At 43.4% G+C, this 22,937-nt stretch overlaps 1 protein-coding gene across 9 annotated transcripts in view; it reads right to left on the bottom strand.

Annotated features, from left to right (window-relative positions):
• Positions 1-3,965: 3,965 nt before the first annotated feature.
• Fhl1 (four and a half LIM domains 1) overlaps positions 3,966-22,937 on the bottom strand; it is a 59,737-nt gene continuing 40,765 nt past the window's right edge. For 4 of the 9 annotated variants that reach the window (XM_052171807.1, XM_052171804.1, XM_052171803.1 and 1 more), the window contains 6 exons: positions 9,144-9,325; positions 7,992-8,166; positions 7,283-7,452; positions 6,679-6,865; positions 5,889-6,088; positions 3,966-5,471 (listed from right to left, as the gene is read on the bottom strand). In XM_052171807.1, coding sequence (XP_052027767.1) covers positions 5,388-5,471; positions 5,889-6,088; positions 6,679-6,865; positions 7,283-7,452; positions 7,992-8,166; positions 9,144-9,299 — 972 coding nt within the window. In that variant the 5' untranslated portion in view covers positions 9,300-9,325 and the 3' untranslated portion in view covers positions 3,966-5,387. Of the gene's footprint in view, positions 5,472-5,888; positions 6,089-6,678; positions 6,866-7,282; positions 7,453-7,991; positions 8,167-9,143; positions 9,326-10,775; positions 10,798-22,937 lie in introns of those variants that run through there. The other 5 variants (XM_052171809.1, XM_052171810.1, XM_052171812.1 and 2 more) reach the window with 3 other exon arrangements.

The raw sequence follows: 22,937 nt of genomic DNA, 5'->3' as shown, positions 1-22,937 counted from the left end.
AATTCCCTTAAATATTGTGTCCTTCAGGTTTTTTTCTGTCTTGAAGCCTTTTTCTAGACACCTGTGCCACATGAAGACAAAAGCAGCAGCATTCTTCAATTCCAGTGCAGGCATACAAATGTATACACATGTACATCACACATGTAGCACACACACACACACACACACACGAACTCAATATGATTTCATATTCCTTGTCCTAACAGCAATGACCTTCAGTGCTGAATCACAAATGTTTTAAAGCAGGGAAATGTTCCTTTGGCGATCTATTTTGGATTGGCAAAAGGAAATAATTACATTTTCTGATTCTTGGTTCTGGGTTATGTATTATAGCAGAATGCATTGAATTTAAAAATATTTTGAGATACTGGTTCTTACATGTAGACAGAAGAAGGCAAGGGTCCTGAAAGATAAGCTTCTGATATTTCTCTGCATGTCTCAGGGAAAACAAGTTTTGTTTTCATTATGATAGTAAAAATGCAGTGATGGTCATATAAAGGTGATTGCAAGGGTCAAGCAAGGTATGAATACAGGGGCCTGGCAAGTCCAACAAACAATAAGATCTTTATCTTTCTCTATTCATCTAGATGTTCATTATGCAGACTTCCAGGTTTAGAACAGGAAAGTGTGTCTTCAAACCCTTTTCTTTGTTTCAGTTTGCTTTTGTTTTTCTGAGACAGGGTTTTACTGTGTAGCCCTGGCTGTCCTGGAACTAGCTCTGTAGGTTAGGCTGACCTCAGAGATCCCCCTGCCTCTGTCTCCCAAGTGTTGGGGTTAAAGGTGTGTGCCACCATTTACCGTCCAGCAGAAGTTTGGTCTTTATTTCCTGATTGAGCTATTATAGCTGAGGCCCATTGTTAAAGTAGGTTTTGGTTTTATTGTTTTGTTTTGTTTGTAGTATGGTGAAATTCATGTAATAATCTCCCCTCCCTCCTCTTCCTTCCCTTCCCTTCCCTCCCTTCCCATCCCTTTTGTTTTCTATCTTTTGTTAAGGCTGGATCTCGCTTTGTTGTCAAGTCTAGTTGTAAACTTGTGATTTCAAGCTGCCTTCTCGATTGTGTAGCTTCCATGTGGCTGCAGGTATAAGCCACAGCCACTTCACCCAGTTAGAAGTCGCCATTTTTGCCCATGAGGCTGTGCAACCATCCTCACTGTCTCCTTTCAGAACATTCTCCTTTTAACCCTTCAATTTTGTCTCTTTGTCTGATGAGAAAAACATGGAATGTGTGTGTATACATATATGTGTATATACATATGGAAAGCAAAGATCAGTCTCAAGTGTCATCTCTTACAAGCCACTCACTTTGTTTTTTGAAACAAGGTCTCTTGCTGAGACCTGGGGCCTACTGATTAGGTTAGTTTGGTTAGGCAGTCAGCCCCAGAGCTGTCTATCTCCTCCTTGGCACTGAGGTTACGAGCATGAGGCCCTCACATCTCAAGGTTTTAGGTGGGTTCTGGGAATCAAACTTGGGTCTTAATGTTTAAAGAGACACTTTACCAACTGAGCTATCTCCCCAATGTGTAAGTTTTTAAAAACTGCTTTATAAACCCATGCTGAGTCAGTTGGTATATTCTTATGTACACATTTCTTCATGGCATAATTGTGACTGCTTATGACCCGATGTGCCTAAGTTTGAGCTTCCATTACCAGTACCAGCATTAATGTGAGTGTAGGAACATGCAGGCGACAGTATGCATGCAGTGGTCAGAGAACAACTTTAGGGAGTCGATTCTCTCCTTCCACCTTTCCATGGTTCCAAGGGCTGGATGATTGGGTTTGCATATCATGTGCTTCAACCCAGTGAACCCATTTCATGGGCCCAAGGTTCGAATCTTAAAATATGGTTTGTCCAGGCACTGTAGCACCATGCCTGTAATCCCAGCACTCTAGGAGACTAGCAGGAATAAAGGAAGTTCCACTAAATGAACACATCAATCTGTTACTCATGCTTTACGTCAGTAAGTTTTGCTTTTGATACAGTTGACCCCCTTATTTATCCCTAGTCTTTGTGAACTGGTGTTTATAAGGCTGTGGCAGCCACCCCGACCTGTGGCTTCTGGAGTAAGTGGAAGACACCACTGCAGTATGTCTGGTGCTGAGGACAGAAGCCTTGCTAACGCTGATGGTATGGTTCCCTGCTACCAGTCACCCCACTAAGTTCTCCTGTGACTGTGTCATATGCACACAATTTTGAAATGAGCTATTCTCATTTTAAAAATGAGGGAACGAGCTTAGTGAATTGTCACCTGCCCAGGATGTGAACCTTGCTTCAGTCCTCACCCTGTTAGACGTCAGACGTCAGTTATGTTCTTGTCTCAATGATGCTTCTCTGCTGATAGTGTAGTGACAAGCTATGTAATCCAGTTTCTCCTGAGCTTAGTCATACAATAAACAGGTGTCTTCTAAACTAGTGGATATCCTAATGCCTTTCCTTACTCGTATGTCCATTTCTGTGATAGTGTAGTGTCATAATTGACATATTAATATGCTCCAAATGACCTCTCTCCCATGAGCTGTGTAACAAGCTCATAGCAAGCTTAATCTCTTGTGCTTTTCTTATCTGGAAAATGGGCCCAGTATTTGCTGTGAAATTAGACCCAGTGTGTAGGACCTGTTTGCTTCTGAAGATCAGTGTTAAAGGCAAGCAACTGCAGAGACAGATGCCTGGTGGATCCGTTTCTTCAGTATGGAAGGATGTTTTGCTGCAGACTGTGGACCAAGTGGAAGAGATGGTTTTGGGTATTTTAGGTAGTGTAGCTTTGCTTTCTTACCTTTTCTTTTTTTACACTTTTTATTTATGTATGAGTACACACCAGGAGAGGGCATCAGATCTCATTACAAATGGCTGTGAGCCACCATGTGGTCGCAGGGAATTGAACTCAGGACCTCTGGAAAAGCATCCAGTGCTCTTAACCACTGAGCCATCTCTCCAGTCCCCAGTGTACCTTTTCTTTAGCTGGTGTGGTGCAGAGGCATGGCCTCAGAAACATGCATAGGTGCTCATCAGTGGTTTAAAGATGTTTCTAAAAAGAAACACACCCAGAGGGGATGGTCCACATTCTTATATTTTTTTTCTTGTGAGCCTAGCCTTTAACAGCTAGGCCATCTCTCCAGCCCATGATGGTCCAGATTCTTAACTGTCAATCTATAGCACAAAGGGGGGGGGGGCTTGGCTTGAGGTGGAGTCTGACAAGTTTCAGCTCTTGTTCCTGATGGCAAGTGCTTCAGCTGAACAAGAGACCACTCCAACCCCATTATTTCTCAAGATTCTGATATCCACCAAAAAGGACATTTTAAAAAAAATCGCCAAGGCAGGGCTTGTGGTAGCCTAAGTCTTTGTCACCTAACTCTTTGTCACCCCAACCATCCACCTTTAGCTGCAATGTAGCTTGCTTCTCAAGGTGCCCGAGGCATTTGGAACCTCCTATAGGGGGAAGAGCAGGGCACAGAAAGTGAGTACAGCAGGCACCCACTGCCATGGGCCTTCTGGGGCAGAGAGGGCTGGGTGGCTAAGAATAAGAGCTTCAGGCGCCCTGACTGCATGGCTGCACAGGATCGCAGGCCAGCCTGCTCTTCTCTGTCGCAACAGGGCTCAAAGTACAAACCGAGTAAAGGTAGGGAGGATAATAGGGTGAGGATGCAGCAACGCAAGGTCCCAGGCTCCAGAGGAAAGGAAGAGAGGGAGGGACCACGATTCCTCCTCAAGTGGCCCTATTTTGGATTCCTTTCCTGCCTATCCTGCCCAAGAGAAAATTGTCATTTCTTGCCTTTTGTGGGACATGAAAATCCAGGAAACACCCTGAGGGTTTTTTTTTTTTTAAACTAGACCAGAGTGGTCCTACAGGTTTGTACATTGCAATGAACTATTTTCTTGAAGTTAGGAGCAAGGTGCCCGATTTTGTGGAGTAGCAGTGTATTACACTCTCAGGCTTCCTTTGGGCAGAATAAAAAGACAGGAGACGTGTTCTTTCTATGCTGCTTTATTTTTGTAAGATTACAATCAAACAGTAGATGGAAACAGCTAATGACAAATATGGAAATGAGGTGTTGGCATCTACAACCACGCCTACAGTAATATATGAGTGTGTATTTTCATTACACCTTTACTTTGATATTGGCTCGTTATATATGTAATAAGATGAAGAGTACAGTTACGTAGGCAATCCTGCGTTTCAGAGGAGGAGGAGGAGGTGAGAACCCACCCAGTCCTGCCAGTGAGGGACGATGACCAGCCTCAACAGCCCCAGAGACCTAACTAAACTCTGGAGGCAAAGTTCTAAGAATCACAAGAAATGGGACTTTGCACTCTTCCTGGATGCAGACAAAGAGCAGACAACAGTTATGTTACAAGGACTTCACCTCGTCACTGCTGTGACATGTATTCTTGATGATGCCAGCCAGCCCTGTGCCTGCTCAGCTACCACTCTAGAGCGTTTGTCACGTCTACAGGATGAATCTCAAAACTGCAGGAACGTTTGAGGAGGCTCAAATATTGTCATGCAAGTTTCCAAACCCATAAACTATTTTACTACTCAATAAAACAAAATTTAAAAAAAAATTAAACAGGACAGGAGAGTTAGTCTTGTTAAGCTTCAGAAGTAGTCACTGTGGCGAGTTTGTCCTGAAGACAGGTTCGTTCTCTCAGATCTGCTTAGATGCTCCAAATCACCTGTGTGGTCCAGGCTTTAAAGTAGGACCGCTCAGAGAACACGCCACGGAGGGGAGTCAAAAGTTAGTATGGGGGAAGTCACTTGAGAATTACAGCAAAGTTCAAAATGTTAATTCTCTGGAAATCTGTGTTAGTCGTGTGAAAGCACAAAAGAACAGAAAGAGGGTCAGAGTTCTGAGAAGGAAGTTAAACCATGCATTCTGGTAAGTTCTTAACTGCCCAGAAGGTGAGCAGGGAGTTGGAGCAGCCGCTGCAACTCTTGCACCGCAGTCACGTGACCGCAACCGCACAGTGCATCCCGACTGAGTCCCAAAGGTATCTCAGTGGGAGCTTTATCGCCTACGCTTCTTACTTACATCATGAAGTGGCTACATGGTTAGCACTTTTCTGCTCTATGAGAAACATGCAGAAGAGTCAAAGGTTTTTTTTTTGTTTGTTTGTTTTTCCATTGCAACAACAGAGAAATTATTTTTGCTGCAAGGTTGCTCTTTGCTAAATCCTAATATGATTATTGTGTGTCCTTGGTTGATTAATACTGTAAAATGGGAGGAAAGACAGAAAGAGCAACTTTAAGGAGGAGAAAGCCCACTCAGAGGGAGTGAGCGAAGGACACAACGCATCTTACAGGACAGGAGCCCCTGTCAAGTTACAGCTTTTTGGCACAGTCAGGGCAATACACCTGCTCATTATGAAATACAAAGCGCTTGTTGGCCAGATTCACGGAGCATTTTTTGCAGTGGAAGCAGTAGTCGTGCCAGGATTGTCCTTCATAGGCCACCACACTGGAGCCTTTACCAAACCCTGTGGAAAAACACAAGAAAACAGAGAGACAGCTGAATGCAGACCGATGCGGAAGCCAGGAGTCAGAGGTAAATTGACAACTTGCCCGTTCACAGAGCCGACAGGCACACAGTCAGTGTCTGCCGGGTTCTCTGCTCCCCTCTACTCGACCGCGCACTGTCCCCCGCGCCGCCACTGTCCCCCGCGCCGCCGCAACCCTTCTATGGCTGTCAAGGACCTGAAAAGATGCCAGAGCTCAGCTAATGGCTTCCTTGATTTAAAGAACCCGTGTTCCCATACCACCACCACTATAGCTCTGTGACGAACACCGACCTCCCAGCATAACAAGTCTTTTTTTTTTTTTTAAATAATCAGGGCCATGACATCAAAGTGGCCACCAGGAGGCAACCTTGGGCTGTTTGTAGGGTGTACACTTACCGGGCCTCGAGGAGCTGCTAAGCTTCGATTTTTTCTATAAAGAACCACCACCCACGAGGGACAAGTCCTCTCTCCACCCGGATGCCTGCCCCGGAGGTTGGCGCTGGGAAACAGGGTGAGAGGCAAGCGTTTCCCGTGGCACACTGGGGACTTCCTAGCTTTAGAGACTGGGTGGCTCACTCTTGACACAGTCCTTTTCCCTGAGGATGGCAAAAGTCTTCTCAAATGTACATTTCAAGGCTCCCCGGGGAGATGGGAAAATTGGGAAAGGGCTCAGGGCACGTGGATCGCGGCCGCAAGATGAGGAATGAAGTGATTAGCTTTGCTTCTGATCACAACAAGATTAAACTTAAATACAAATGACCCTGCTAGCAGACCCTCTGCACTTGCCTTCCACTATGGGGTGGTATAAAGCCAGGTTATAGCTTTCTGGCCCCCTAACCCTCCCCCTTCCCGCTTAACACCCCTGGCCCCGCCACTAGCTCCTCCCACCTGTTTCCTCTTGCCCCGCCCCCTTGGCCCCTGTGCACTGCCTTGCTTTCTTTCGCTTGTAACCTCCTGGCATGGTTAGTTGGTCAACAGTACTCAGGAAGCCCTCTGCACTGCAAGAGTTAACCTGGCCTGGGACACAATCCAAACTATTTGGAAGGGCCTTTAGGGCCACAATGGTAGGGGTAGAAGGGCATTGTCTAAGGGCCTTTTGTGGATGGAACCGACGCCAGGAAAATGAGAGATGGTTACCATGCGCAAAACCTAGCCTGGCAGACTTAGCAAGGACTCTTTAGCCTACCAGTGATGGGGTTCTTGCATCCAGCACACTTCTTGGCCACAAAGTTCTTGTAGCAATCCACGCAGTAATACTGGTCCTCCACAGCGGTGAAACGCTGCCCAGCCAGCTTCTTAGAGCAGGTAACACACACAAAGCACTCGGCATGCCAGGGCTGATCCTGGTAAGTGATTCCTCCAGATGTGATGGCCTAGACCAGGGAGTGTAGCACCGGGATTCAGATTCAACAACCAGACACTGTGCTGGGTGCTTTGGGATACAGTATCTCATTTCATTACCACTACAGCCATGGGAGGAAGGTGCTATTATTATCCCCAATTTACAGATGAGGAGACCGAGGCCTAGACAAGGTGCGCCCCTTTGGAAGGTAATAAAGTGGAGGAGGCAGGCCTCCAGAGCCAGGGCTGCCGGCTCAGAATAGAGGTACACAGACAATCCGCTGTGGCACTGCTTTCTAAGCCTCCGCTCCTCGTCTCTAAAATGGGCACAATAATTCCTACGTCACAGGGCTATCATGAAGATGGAATGAGATAATGTGTGTGCAAGTGCTCTGCAAACTGCCGAACTCCAGGGAAACAGCACTTGATGCAAAACTACCACAACATACCTTGTTGCATTTCACGCAATGCTTGGCAAACTTGGTCTCATGGCAAGTCACACAGTAGAAGTCCTCCCCTTTCGGGAAGAAGCTTCCGGTCCCAATGACTTGCTTGCAGTTGCTGCAGGTGAAGCAGTCTTTATGCCAGATGGTGCCCTTGTACTCCACATTCTGATCTCCTACAGGAGGAAACAATTTGATAGCCCCACTGACAGGCCCTGCAGGGAGCTGCATCCACTCAGCTCCCCAGCCCACCCCCAGAGGTGAGGGGATGCAGGCCCTGCAGTCAGTGGCCTCCCACATGAGTGCTACTTGCAGTCATGCCAACCCAGGGTTCTGTCACAGGACCATTTAGGAAAGGTACCTGAACCCCCGACTCCCCACTTCCACCATTGCAATGACTTAATAGTTTCACTAGGGGTCGGCCTAGCCCCAAAAATGCCTGAGGAAGAAGCATGCATGGATCACTTACTACGCCCAAAGGAGGAAATGCTACATACTTTTCACTTCATTCTCTTGCCACAGCCTGTTCTCTCCAGTGTTCGTTAGTCTCCGAGTGTGTGCGTGTGTGTGAGCATATACATGTACGCATATATACACGCATGTATATGTGTACATATATATGCTAAGATCTCAAAGCAGCTCACAGCAAAAGTTAGCCCCACCATGACAAGCAAGCACACAGCATGTCTGCCCTCAGGGTGGGAGGGGCCAGTACCTGCCACAATGGCCTTGAAGCACCCTTTGCACCTGGGGGAGTCCTCCCGAGTGGCGCACTTGTTGCACAGGATCTTGCCCTCCTTGGACACAAAGGTCTCACTGGCCAAGGGGTGAAGGCACTTGGCACAGCGGAAGCAGGTGTCGTGCCAGTAGCGATTCTTATAATGCACCTCCTGGACATCAAGCAGAGCAGGGTCGCCACTGTGAGGGAGGGGCACTGGGGCCAGTGGCAATAGCCTTACCATCGGATACCAGGTTCTCCAGGGCCGGGTAACTACTCACGCCAATGTCAGCCCCTCCATGCGGGGATGCCCTGTGGTGAGTGCTTTTAGGAGTAACAGGAAGAGTAGTACGGTAGTGAAGACGAAAGCCTCACAGTTCCCAGAGTACATAAGAGCAGGGGGGAAAGCCCCCATCACAAATCTGCAATCCAAAAGGCTCCGGAATCTCAAGCGGTTTAAGGGTTAACAGACAGAGCTCACAAGGAGAAAGGGACACATCTGATCTTGTGGGCTAGGTCACTGTCACAGTGTCAAAGCACAACCCACAGTTTATTCTGTGTCCCTGGTGAAAATAAGACCCTTCCAGTCCATTCAGCTACAGTGCACAAATGCCATTCCACAGACAATAAAAGAAAAAAGAAGGCCAGAGGCTATGAACTTGAGAGAAAGCGTACAGGAGCTGGGGGAGGCCGGAAGGGAGTTGGAGGGAGAAAAGGGAAAGGGGAGAACAATATAATTATATTTATATGGAAAAATAAAAACCCTCTATAAAATCACCTTCAGGCTATGTATATATGAAATGCAAATGGATTTTGTGTTTAGTCTTAAGTATCATTTTAGTACCCTTCATTAAATATGTGGAAGTATTATAAAATAAGAAATTCAAAATCAAACACTTCTAGTGCTAAGTACTTCGGCTAAAGGCCATTCAACCTATACTATGAAAGAGCTGGCAGTGCCTTACCAGGCCACCGAGTCCAAGGCCCATATTATAGATTTTTTAAGCTAGGGACATCAGAAGCACCTACCTCAAGTACTTAAGGCTGCTGTGTTGAGAATTCAAAATGGCAGCATTGCTGGCAAGGCTGCAGAAAAACACCTGAAGCCCACCCAGCCTGCTCTGTGGCCCCATCAGCAACAACACTTACCTTGGCATCGGCGCTTATGGGCTTGCGGCATTCCACGCAGGTGTTGGCGCAGAACTTGTCAAAGCACTTCAGGCAGCAGTGACGGCCATCCTTCTGCACGTACTTCTTCCCCTGCAAGGGGTCCCTGCAGTAGTGACAGTCGAACTTCTCAGACATGGTGCCCACCTTATAGCTGGAGGGACCTGTAGGGCAAGCAAGCAGAACAAATGAGTACAGGAAACACAAGGGCGCTCTGCTGTAGAAGGCCCTGGACGTCCCAGGACACCGCTGCCTGGAAAAGCCTGAGTCCTCAGGGCCCAGCTTCCCTCTAAGCCTGGCGAATTACCAAGTGTCACAGCAACAGATACTTCACTGTGGTGCCCAGGAAGAAAATGCCTCTGACTTGAACTCTAAGTATCACATATAAAGGTCCAGTAACTATGGAGGGACATGGCAGAAATCACCGTGCTGACTCAGAGGGGGACAAGTGGGCCAGACCTTAGGCTGGCTAAGGTCACCACACAGGGGGATTCTGAGACATCCATCCATCCATTGTTGAAAAGTAACCAAGGATGGAATGGGGAATGGGAGGATAAGGGGGAGCAGGAGAAAAGGAAGCCTATGGGGCAAGGCGGGGGTACTGTATACATCACAGCACTGGTCTGCGCAAAGTCCTACTGGGTTAGCACAGATGGTTCAAAAGAATGGGGCACAGCAGGGCCTGGAACCACTGCTCCCATGGCTGCCCACCACACAGCCAGCCAGAAGCCTCCCTGCCAGCTTTGACCCCATATTCTGTCACCTTTTAGGGTAGGAGCAAATATTTTCGAGTGGTCTCACTTCCCTGCTCTCTATACAGTTCTATTAATCCCAACAGAAACTTAAGAGCTAAGTCATTAACCCCAGGCACACATGCAGCCCTCACGAACTTGTTTCAAATCCTTAATTGGACTTGAAACTGACAGAAGCAAGTTCAGTCCTTGAAAAGATCCCAGAGAGTTTTGTCCCCGATATTTTCCTGGTGGTTGAGGTCTGGGCAACAGGCATTCCGCCTGGCACGGGCTCATTTTGCAATTATGGATGATTCGTCACAGTGAAGTACAGTTTTGTGACACATTAAAATCAAATCCCTCTTAGGTCCAGACAGTGAGGGTAGCCTAGCCGTGCAACTATTGCCTTTTTGGCATATCTGCTGTTCTAAACAGCAAAAAGTTTTAAGTATAATCTGGAAAACTGACTTTTGCAAAGGGCTAAACTAATCATTCCAAGAACCTCCTCCTTCCATTCCGTTCATATGAACAAACTCCCGTCGCTCCCCACCAGCACCTCAGCTGTGGCCCTAGACAACCATCAGTAACAAGCTTAAGAATCCCACAGCCCCGCTACGGTCTTCTGCTGCCAGTCCCTTTGCTAAGCCATTTTTCTAGAGAATCCTGCCACCAGGACGGGGGTTTCTATTAGTTCCCAATTTCTTTACACATATGCTAATTTTTCTTCTCCCATTAGAAAAGGAATTTGCATAAGTAAATAGACAGCAATTATTTAATTTGTGTTAGAGACACAAGAACTGAAACCATTTGAACTGAAACTATTCACCCTGCAAGTAATTTAGAGAAAGAAGAGGGAAAGAAATGAGCAGTTGCCTGTACTCACCGCAGCTCTTCCACCAACTGAATGGCCCCAAACTCCTGCTTTGGGTTCTATTCCCAGGTTTTTTTTTTTAAATGCAACCACATGTCCAAGTTGTTTGGATTCTGCTGCCATAGGCAACCAAATAGCAGAGTGAGCTAAGGAAACCACACCCTTTGTCTGGGAACGCGTTTGGGCTGAGGCTGGTGAACTCTCGCTTGGACTGTCAGTCTCGTATACCAGTCTCTCTCCACAAGGGAAAGCAAGGCCCTGGGACACACACAATGTCACAGACACATCCACGGCCCAGGCCCCTCAGTCAGGGAATTGACACAGGGTACATGAGTGACATTTTTGTACAACGATCTTTGCTTGGCACAGCTGTGTCACTGTCAAGTCAACAGGGAACATGCTTGGGTTCTTCTCCAACTTTTTTTTTTTTTTTTTTTTTTTTTTTGGATTTGGTTTTCCGAGACATGGTTTCTCTGTGTAGCCCTGGCTGTCCTGGAACTCACTCTGAAGACCAGGCTGGCCTCGAACTCAGAAATCCGCCTGCCTCTGACTCCCAGAGTGCTGGGATTACAGGTGTGTGCCACCACTGCCCGGCTTCTGTTCCAACTTCTTGTGGCCTACAGGCCCAAGGACCTGTGGCCATGATGACCTGTGGGAAATCCCCTTCCATCTGTTCAAACTGTTCTCTCCCACTTGTTTGCTTCTGCCACGTGGAAATTGTGCAACAGTTGGTTGTTCACATCAACAAAGATAGGCTTTCTTTCTAAGACCTCATTTGAAAGCCCAACTGATTCTTTAGATGCCAGGTAGATGCCAGGTTAGCCCAGTGGTAGTCCTGTAATCCCTGCTCCTCAGGGGAATTATACAGAAGGATCCCAGGTACAAGGCCTATCTGCTCTATAGAGGGAATTCAAAGCTAGCCTTTGCAATGGTATCAAACTGACACTTCATGATTTTTTTTTTCTTTGTTAAGTTTTAAAAGACTGAGGATAAAAGGGCAGGATCCCCAATCCTTTAATCTTTTAAGCCATAAACGAAATAAAACGAAAGAGTAATAAGTAAAGGAACTCAAATGATCAGTGGCTCTAAGTGCCAATGGCAAGGAAATAGAATTTGCGCAGTGCAGCAATCCTATCGTCCATATTAGAAAAGCAATCTTTCTCTCTTACTGAGCTGTCTGTTTCTCAATGTCTAGAAAAGCTGTAATGGATTCTAAATATTTCTCTATTTTAAGAACTGGACTGATTCACATCTAAAAGTAGTCCTACCTTGTAATATTGCTGAGCCCTTCCTTTATGGTTAAAATAGGTGCTGGCGTCACACAAAAGGAAATCAAATGCTAGAAATCACAGCAAATTTCATTTATAGGTATCTAGTGGTTTTGTCTTGACTTTTTTTTTAGACAAAGTTTAACGCTGTAGCTAAGACTGATGGTGAACTTGTTGTAGTAAACCTTCTACTTTGACCTCCTAAATGTTGACATTTTTACATGAGCTGGTATCTAGAGGTTTTGAAGAGAAGGCAAGTTACACTATGGTTCAGAATACCAGACAAATACCTGCCAAACCTAGGAGCAAAGTTCCATGTGACATAATGCTGTGAAGTACAAATGTGCAGAGTCACACGTATAGCTATCCTGGGATGCATGTAGTCTGCAGATTGCAGGCTGGACATGCCTATACAAAAGGGTATTAGAAATATTTATCAATGAAAACACACACCTCCAGTTCATTCCTTTAACACAGGTTCCTAAAGCACACCAGAGAGACATTAAATGAGCCAATTCCAAGTTAATGGTACTATTAAAAAAGAAAAAGTCCTCAAATCTCAGTGCTTTTACGTTTTAGTGTTGGGCAGCACATCTTTTTAGTTTCTTTGTTTGTTGTTGTTGTTGTTGAGACAGGATGGATTCATAACCTTGCCTGCCTTGGAACTTGCTCTGTAGACCAGGCTGGCCTCAAACTTACAGAGATCCATCTGCCTCTGTCTCCAGAGTGCTGGGATTGAGGGTGTGTGCTACCACCGCCACCTGCTATATTTTTCTATTTTAAAAGCAGGAGAAATCAGGATCACCTCAGATTCCCCACCACAATATTATTTAAAGCCAGATTCTGTATGCGGCTGGAGAAGATGGATGTCAAAGGGACTATTTTAAGACTGATTTTTTAACAGTTGACTCAATTCATTTCTATGTGTGGAAACAACTATTAATCAAGATAAAACAGGCATGTCTAGGAATGTTGGATTTCTCCTCTAATGCACAAACAAATTGGAAATACTTAAAGTATGTAGTAATGTCAAATACATTAACTTTATTTATTCAGCAATAAGTCTTAAGTGAAACTTTGGGCAACCAAATTATCCAACTTCTCATTTTTTCCTAACTATATGATTATTTGGTACAAAACTATTTCAAAGCCTTATAGCATATGCTTTACTACAAAGCTGAAGTAATATATTCCTACTGGTCAGATAGTCACTAACACCAAAACCTCACATCAACTACGGGTAATGTTTGCAAGATAAAAAAATTCACAGGAATTAATGTCAGGTGCTAAGGAAAAACAACAATGCTGGCACAAAGGTTCCTAAAGGAGAATGCATGTCCTAAGTGGTGGGTGCCAAGGAAGATGGAACCACACTTCAGGAGGCAAGAAGCTGGCAGTGTACCCCTTGCTTTCATTCGAAATCCTTGTGGAGTCTCATGCTCTTCAGCGTTTACTTCTTAAGAAATAAATTTATTCCCTTAGCAATGTTTAAATACATGAAATGTTCAACCTTTTACACCCTACAAACTTCTAGACACATTTGCTTTGACCTACAGTGGTTTTAACTTGGAAAGGTCGTCTATCATTAAATGAAAATATTGCTACACGCAATGACAAGGCTGCTTCCCTTATTGCTTCTTCTGGAAACACAGGATCCTAGGGTAGCTTCTCTGACAAATTTTAATCTCAGTGTGGCCTTCATTTGTACATGGAGTCCAGGGACCTAGTTCAGGACCTTATATATAGAAATTATTCACTGTGCCCTGCTGGCAGGCGGATGGGGAAAGGTCACCACCGTTGACCTTCTGCAGCTTCCGTGTGTGTGTGTGTGTGTGTGTGTGTGTGTGTGTGTGTGTGTGTGTGTGGACAGGCATTCAGAATGGGTGTGGACAGGCATTCAGAATGGATTCTGATCCAATGAGCTGAGCCTCTATTTCTAGGCAATATTGACTTTCCTTTTGGGAGATATTTTTTTTCTCTTTCATGAACCAAAATCTTTTCTACATTTATGGGTAAATGAACTTGATACTATGTCCTGAGTTTAAAAACATACATCCCATTATCCTAAGGTCTCCAAATCTAAACAGTCATGTGAATTGTCATCTGATTTTTCTAAGATATCTTTGGTACAAATATGTTTAAGGAAAGCAATTCTGGATGCTTAGCTTAATACAGTTAGAAATCTAGCTAGGTGGTCAAATGCTACCTATCCATTCTAAGGTGTCAGCCTGATTTTCTTTCTATGCCTGCTTCAAAAGACACATCAATCTTAATTTAATAAGCATGCTTCCTCTTTTAAAAAGAGAAAGAAGGAAAATTTGATTTATATCCAACATGCCAAGAGGTGCCTACAGAAATGTCAGTATCTCAACAAAAGAACTTAAGAGGCTGAGGGGGGGGGAGTGGATCTATCAGTTAAATGCTTATGTGAACATGACAACCTGACTTTGGCTCCCCAGCACCCACAGAAGATGGCAGGTGGACTGGTGTGTGCCTGAGGAAGCAGGGACAGGATAACCCCTGAAGCCTGTCCTAGCCAGCTAGCCTACCCGAACTGATTGGCTCCAGGTTCAGTGAGAGACCCTGCCTCCAAAAATAAACAACTGAAAACACCCAACACTGACTACTGGCCTTTCTACAAGCACACATATGCATGTATGGGGACACACACACATGTACACACAGAGATGTACACACACACACACACACACACACACACACACACACACAGCCTCACACAGATGTGTATACACACAAGAGAAAAATGACCTAACTTCACATTGAATCATACACCTATCCACCTAATACTTAGAAACAAAGAACAACTGCCTATTCACTAACTTAAGCACTTGGGGTTTCATATACTTTCTAATGTCTTTCTTGCTAATGTTCATTTGTCCCTCAAACATTTCAGGAGAATGTGGGTGGTGCTCTATCTAGGCTCCTTTCTTTCTCTGTGTGCTTTGCTGACTGCTCTGCCCGAGCAAACACTGAACACCACCCAGAGGGAAAACAAAAGCCAGTTCAGTGCTCAGTGCAGCACGTTGGTGCTGTAGCAATGACTGTTAGCTTCCAGAGAGAAGGACATGGTGCACTCCCCAGGACACTCAACAAATAGAAGGAAGCCGCAGCTGATGAATAGGACACTTGTGTGGCAGACATGCTAACACACACCTGGAGGTGTTGTCAGACATTTGGGAATAAACACTTAAGCAGTCTCAGGGAGATGGAACTTATGAGTCATAGCTGAAAAGCAGTCTCTCATCAAATTTTGTAGACAATTCAGCAAGAGTTTATTATTATTGTTGTTGCTTAAAAATATAACATGAACACAATGATTCAATGTTACTGGCAACGTCTCTAGAATGCCACATTTGGTTAAAAAAATTAAAAGCTCTTTTGGGTCACTGATGTACAGAAAACACCATTTTAGTTCATGTCTGGTGTAAGAAGGGCTGGATATGTGATTATTAAATGAAACATATCTGCGTTTATTCTTCCATCAGACAAAGCTGTGACCTACTACCACTCTGGGATTTTACTTCTCTTCAATTCTTCTCCTCTTCCCTCAACTCTCAATTTCCATTTTTAGTATTAAAAGGAGGGAGGGGCAATGGGCACTTGGCAGGCAGAGGCAGGTGGATCTGTGAATCCCAGGCCAGCCTGGGCAACAGAGTGAGTTCCAGGACAGCCAGGACTATATAGAGAAACCCTGTCTCGAAAAAACATTAATGGGGGGTGGCTGGCAGGTATATGAGGCAGTTTGTTGGCTTGTAAAGAGAACTAGTAACTGTAGGATAATAATAATAAAAAAATAATCGACATTCTCTATACACCCTATTCATGGACCTTGACTTGAAAAGCCAAAGAGTAACAGGAATTAAATTGATGGTTTTTTTCAGACAAAAAAAAATGTTTAATGTTGAAAGTATACACCTTTATCCTTAAAATGTCCTGCTTGTGTGGATAGCCACAAAAAATGAGTCCAAATCCAAAGATCTGAGCCTTCCTGTTGCTCAGCAGAAGCCCATTCCAGAACAACTTCTGTGAGGGCTTCTCTCTCCTCTATCAGAGTAGTTACTCTCTGCTTCTATGGGTCAATGAACTTACCACAATGCAAACTGTTAGTTCTTATTTGTAAAATCGTAAGGTAAGTATAAACAATTGTTCTAACAGTTTTGGTACTATTTTATTTATTATCATTGCTTTATTATTATTATTATTATTATTATTATTATTATTATTATTATTTTGTTGTTACCACCTAAGAGTTTAGGTAATACTTTTGGGTAATCCAATTGTAACTAATCTATCTACCAGTTGATGTGGAGTCAAGGCCCATTAGGGAAACCGGTCCAGCTGATGGGTTGGCAGACAATCACCACCTCAGACATGTGGTACCAATCCATGTTTATAAAACAAACTCTGAGGGTTACAGAAAAATCATCTAACAGCTTTTCAACACATAGAAACTGTGTATTACTTAATAAAGTTGGGGAACTCCACTGCTGTATATGTGCTTGAAAATACTGAAAAAGGAATGTCTTCAAAAACTATTGCCATTGTCAAAAATATCAACAGGCAGTCACAAATTTCAAACATAAAACTTCAAAAAAAAATAAAGTAGTAACTTTGTCCCATAACCTGAAAGTTGGGAGACAGGAGCAAGTGCTTGGTTTCTGTCCAACTAGCTTCGCCAGCTCCAAGCAGGGGAGCTGTTACTTGGGCAGAGGGCAGCAGAGCAACAGTGACATTCTTGGCATTAGGGAGTGACACAGACAGTGGAATAATTTAACAGAATTGGGCTTCCATCCTCTAGCCCCTATTTCACAAGCATCTTGTTTAGGGCCAAAAGGCTCCCTAATGCCAGGCTATAAAACACGAGGAAACCCTCACTCGTGGACTTTAAGGGATAGGAAACATCTTCAGCTAAGAATAACAAATACCATGTTTTCTATGACAAAGAGACCTGTAACTGATTCTTTAGAAAATTTAAGAATATTGTTTGGAAAAAGAGAAGATGTATTAAGTCATTTATGATGTTTTTAGTTACAAATATAATCCTCCTTCCCTCTCCTCCATACTCAATTTCCCTTTCCCTAAATGCCTTAAGTTAGACTTCAAGTACTGTGGAGATGGATGACCCAAAACATTCCTAACAACCAGGACCAAACAACAAAATCAAACTTGTTCCCTCATATATCATATCATAATTTGGTTTCACAAGACATCCTGAAATGTAAAATAAAATATAAAACAATACTAATGAATAAATCGAGCATCTAAGTTTACTTAAGGAAGAGCACTTTCATCTTTAAAATAGAACAAGAACAAAAGAGACAGCAGCAAGGATTCACTTACCATTTACACAGCACTAAAATCATTCAATCCAAAATTATCTTTTAGACCAATGACAGATTCATTGGCCTGAAATAACTGTCCTCTAGGTAAGAGAAACAACAGGGAGTTTTTACCTGAGTGTCTTTGAGAAGCCATGGCTCAGAGGCCAAGTTCAGGAGCAGCACCCAGACCCGTCTTCTCTCAAGCCCAGATGATAACACTTTGGCTCATTTGTGAACATACATTTAAGGGGAAGCAGCGCACACAAAAATAACCAAGAGCAGATGTCCCACCCCTCCCCTGAGATCACAACCTTAATCCCACTAGAAAATTCTTAACCATTTTAGGTGATCCAAGGGAGAAGAATAGGACCCAGTAAAAATACCAAACGCTACATATAAATACCTGTGGGGCTACTCAGCATCCAAATTAGCTTCAGAGCCAGAAAGGCCACATAGAAAGTCATCCCTGGACCGGAATAAAATTGGACTCAGCACTGACATAGCTTAATGCTGAGCCAACCTTATTAATTTACTTTATATGCCACAGGAGCTTGCCTTTGGTCCTATAAATAATGCATATTTATCCTGCTAATGATGAAAGTAACAATAGGAGATGGACTTTTGCTACCAGTGCAATTAAAGGAAAACACTACAATGAGCAGCCTTAAGAGCATTATAGACATTTAATGTCTTCCTGGATATATACCAGCAAATAGCAGATCACTGAAACATGGGGCAACTCTAGGCACTCTAACCCCAGCATCAAACAGTACAGAATGGTATAGATCTTACATATGCACCGCCTTTGCTACATTTACAATAGGGACAGTCTGCCTTACAATTTTTGCTGCTACAGACAATGATAGAAACACGAATCAAGATATCAACCATCATACATATAGTAGCTCCATGCAACTCCATGGCTGGACACAGGTGATTGTGAACAGGTTCTAAGAAAAGCCTCAAAGCCTATCTAGGACCTTTCCTATGCCCTGGCTACAACCTCACTGGCTTCCTTGCTGTCCCCTGTACCTCTCTGTCCAAAGCCACTCCCAGCTGTTCCTCCCCCCACGTCAAGTCTTCACTGCAAGCCACTCTAAGAATAAAGTCTCTAAGCACACAGTTCTAACTGGACGCAGCTTGCTCCATCCTCCCTCTGCTACTCTCCCTCAATCTGACGGTCCTTCAGTTCTACAGATCTTCTAAAAGCAGCCATCAAAGTGACTTCTTGTTTGTTTGTTTTTCTCATTCTTTCTTCTGCTCTGTGTTAGTGGCCTCATTCTGAATCAACTGAGCTCCCAGGAAGTGCTCAAAAGGAATACATTACGACAAGCCAAATGTGTCAATTAATCCTCCAAAGCAGTTTCATCAAGAATCTAAAAAGTGGCTTTGGTTATGAACTCCAGGAAAGTGGGCAGACTTTCACTGAGGGACAGGCCCTGGACTAGATACTTAGCAACCACTCTCTTGTCTGAGCATGTAAGCTCCAGGCTATTCGTGAAGCATGGGGCAGGCAACTGTGATGTAGATGGGAAAATGAGTTTCCCAATTACTTTTGCCTTCAAACTTTCAAGGAAAGGTTTCTCAAAAAGATAACTGAAATTTCTGCTTACTTATTCTTGCTTATCTAGAAACTGGCATAAGACTAAAATACAGGATATTTAGTTTTTTTTTTTTTTTAAAAAAGCAAGCCTAGGAAAATAAGATATGTGACATTGTGCTCTCTTCCCCACCTTCCTGGATATTTCCTTGTTCAGGATGATAAAATTATAACAGACTGAGTAGTTACAACAATACCACACCCTTAAAATCAATGTACACCGTTCACCTAGGGGAAATGTTCTTACTTTATTAGATAATTAACCTTTACGAATCTTAAACTTTAGATTTTAGTGAGGCACTCTTTTCAGTAGGGTCTGTGTATTTTTAAATGCCTCCTCTTAACAATGCTGTGAATGATAGATAAGCTTTGTGTAGCTAATGCTGTCTCATAGGACATCAATTCTAGTTTCAAGTTTGACACTGGGATATAAATTTTATAGCAACTATGGCAGTGCATTTAGGTGTTGGCTCATTTTGTAAAGCAAATACAGATTATGGACATATGGCTTCATGAAGTTGGCAAATACACTTGGATCTATTTTGCCTCAAATATAAGAGAACATATAAAGATAAGAGAACGACTTTGTGATCACTAGTCAATGATGACAAGCCAGCGTAACCTGACTGCTCAACCTACTTGCGCATTTATCCCACTTGCGACAAACACCAACCATGTACCTTGGCTTTCCTAAGAGTCCTTATGAAGCATGAGGGCCATCTGCTTGGACATTGGCTCCAAATGCTAATATCAACTCTCACAAAATTAGACCTTTCACCAAACTAAAAGAATTACAGTTTTTTGTTTTTTTTTTATGATGTTGCTGGTTACCTTACAGAACTTAATGGCAACACCCTCTTGCAGAAGATACTACATACTGAAGTCTTAGAACATTGATAAATCAAGCTGGTGCTCCCTACCAGGTAGCTTTCACAGTGCTGGAAGGTACTATGCACACTACCAGAAGGGAGGAGTAATCATTGTCTTACCCACCTATGAACCATGCAAGCTACAACTGGACTGCTAAGATTGGCCTAGTGGGCAAGAGTGGCACAAATGTTATGAGAGTAACCAACTACTTTATAATTATATTTAAGTCCCACTTCACAAGAGAAAACCCACATCTGGTACCATTAGACCACAGGAGAGAACATACTACTATTATTCTGCTCTATAGGCATAGTATTAAACTGACTTCTAATGAATTATTATTATAGCCATGAATTACTGCATCTCTCAATCCTCATCAGAGAATCTTCTTTTTGCAATAGATGATGAATAACAGAGAAACCCCCAAACTGGCCCAAATATACAGGCTAATACTGAAGAATGTTCCGTCCTAAATGGGACATCTACACCACATCCCCTTTCCCAAGGTTTATAGGTCTTTGTGGAAGACAAAAAAGATTTTAAGAGCCAGGGGCCATGAATGACGAAAAGGAAATGGTGTTTTCCAGCTACAGCATTTTCTCATATGAATTCACAGTAATCAAGATACCATGGAGAATATCTTCACAGGCTATAGCCAGACAAAATCCCAGCATAGAAGGGGAAGGGTGGAAGACCATACCTCTAAGAGTATTATGGGTTACACAAACTCTACTTGGTGGGTTAAAAAAAAAACAGATAACACAGGGACAAGGGAGTTGTATCTGGGAGGACTTGAGAGAGAGGGGTGAATATGATCAAGATATATTCCATGAAATTCTCAAAGAACTAATTAAAAGTGATGATAAAAGAGAAATAAAATATAAACTTTAAAAATCTCCTTTTCCATGAGGTAAAAGTAATTTCTCAGTAACAACGGGGTTAATGGTTCAGACAGCTTAATGGCTACTTAGCAGATATCCAAACAGTCATAAGTTCATTGGCATTTGAGTTGATGTTGTTATACATCAACAGGATGATATATAACAATCTCTTCGATAATCATTGTACTGTTTACAAAGTTGTACTGTTTACACTGTTGGGGAAGTTGGCGGGCAGTCAGTGAACAATTCTCTTTGGCACCTATCCTGTGCTAGCCAGATGAGGATGACTTTTTATTGAGTGTTAGGCATCAAATCTCTTCAGTCCCCTCTAGCATGTGATCTTCTCAAGGCCATTTACATCAGTTTATGTACTCATCGGTGCCTTCTAGCAATTTACAGATACATTCTATCTTCTTACTGGGATCTAGCCATGATTACACTACCCCATCCATTCTCCTCTCTTATATGAAAACTACTTGTTAAACAAATATCCTACTAGTATGTGGTCCAAACTGATTTTCTAGACAGTAAAAATAAAGTATAATCCTCACTGTGAACTGTTACCTGGATAAACATACAAATTATTTCCGTAGAAGGCAGAGCATGACATAAGATACATAATGTTAACATTGTTTATCATTGGCAGAAATTGTGTCAAGATAGGGACCAAGAAAACACTTGATAGAGATCACAGCATCTATGCCATGACTTCGTCCTGAATAGTGAAGAATGTACTGGGCAAAGAATGCGGAGAAGCCATTCAAGAAAAAGCGAAATGTGGGTCAAGTTTTGAGAGGAATATGAGGCCCACTCAAGAAGCAGGAACAAGTCTGGTTGGGAGAAGGCTGTTAGAAGCAGAGTGGTAAGAAGTAATGCAACCAAGACTACAGGCAGGACAGTCAGAGCACACAGGGCTTACTTCTCAATGGGTGCACGGGAAGAGTATGGCCTGAGTGATATAGGCAGAGATAAGGGGAGCTACCATCAGAGGAAGAGCCTACAGGCCTTGAAGGGTCCTGAGTTTGACCAGATTATTATAGGACTAAATGAATAAGAGGTGCTGGCAATGGGGACAGAAAGGAAATACTATACAGAAGGGATATTCTAGGACAGGAAAGATGGGGCTTCCTGGTTGCACAGGAAGGGATACAGGCAAGAAGCTCCCTGCAGTTGAGATTCTGGGTGAATAGGAAAATACAGTAAAGAGCAGCACTTCATCCAGTCCTCCACAGTACACTCTTCTGAAACAGCAACAGCAAACACACTTTAATAGGATCGAGCTTTTCAAGTCAAGAAAGACTGAGTGTAAGACCACAATGGCGCCTGGTAGTCAGTGGTGGTACAAGCCTTTAATCCCAGCACTTGGGAGGCAGAGGCAGGTGGATTTCTGAGTTTGAGGTCAGCCTGGTCTACAGAGTGAGTTCCAGGACAGTCAGGGCTATACAGAGAAACCCTGGCTCAAAAACCCAAATCCAAAAAACAAACAAACAAACAAAAAAACACAATGGAATCTAATTTGTGAGAATTCTCATGCTGTAATATCTCTCTAGGCTCTGTCTCTCAACTGCCACTGAGAGGATCACACTTCTGAATTCAAATGGGTGAAACCCAAGAGTCAAAAAGCAAATTCAGTAACCCATTTGGCCCATGTATTATCTCAAGAGCTCCTCCTCCTCCTCCAAGAGTGACTTGTGGTCAGCCTTCTGTCTTACTCTATCTTCTTTTGACTCAAGACATTTTCCAAATTACTGAAAACATACTCTAGCAATTAAATGCCACTAGTCATGGCCAAAATCAAGAGCCTGATCAAAACCAAGAGTGGAGTCTTGGTGGTTTCCTCTTGAATTTTTATACGTTATTTTATTCTTGCCTACTACTAATAAATTAATATGCTATAAGTTTCTCTCAGGATAATTTTGTCAGGCTCCAAGCCCCTCTTTCTCCTGAGTGAGTCTAAACACAAGATTAAAGCATCTCGTCATGTACTATGATATGATGTGATTCAATGTTGACCTGTCCAGAGTATTTTTTGCCCTGTGTACTCTTGCCAGAAATAAGTCCAGAGCAGCTTCAACCATCTCGAGTTCCTGGCAATCTTTAAGGCTGGAGGAGCCCTGTTGCCAACTGACATGTCCAATTTTGCAATGCCACTTCTTAAATGTCACAATTCCCAGCATACCCATGAAAGAGCAAAATAAAGGAACACCCTGGGA

Source organism: Apodemus sylvaticus, chromosome X, assembly GCF_947179515.1.
Source record: "Apodemus sylvaticus chromosome X, mApoSyl1.1, whole genome shotgun sequence".
Classification (NCBI taxonomy): Eukaryota; Metazoa; Chordata; class Mammalia; order Rodentia; family Muridae; genus Apodemus; species Apodemus sylvaticus.
This window is presented reverse-complemented; position numbering and strand designations above follow the sequence as displayed.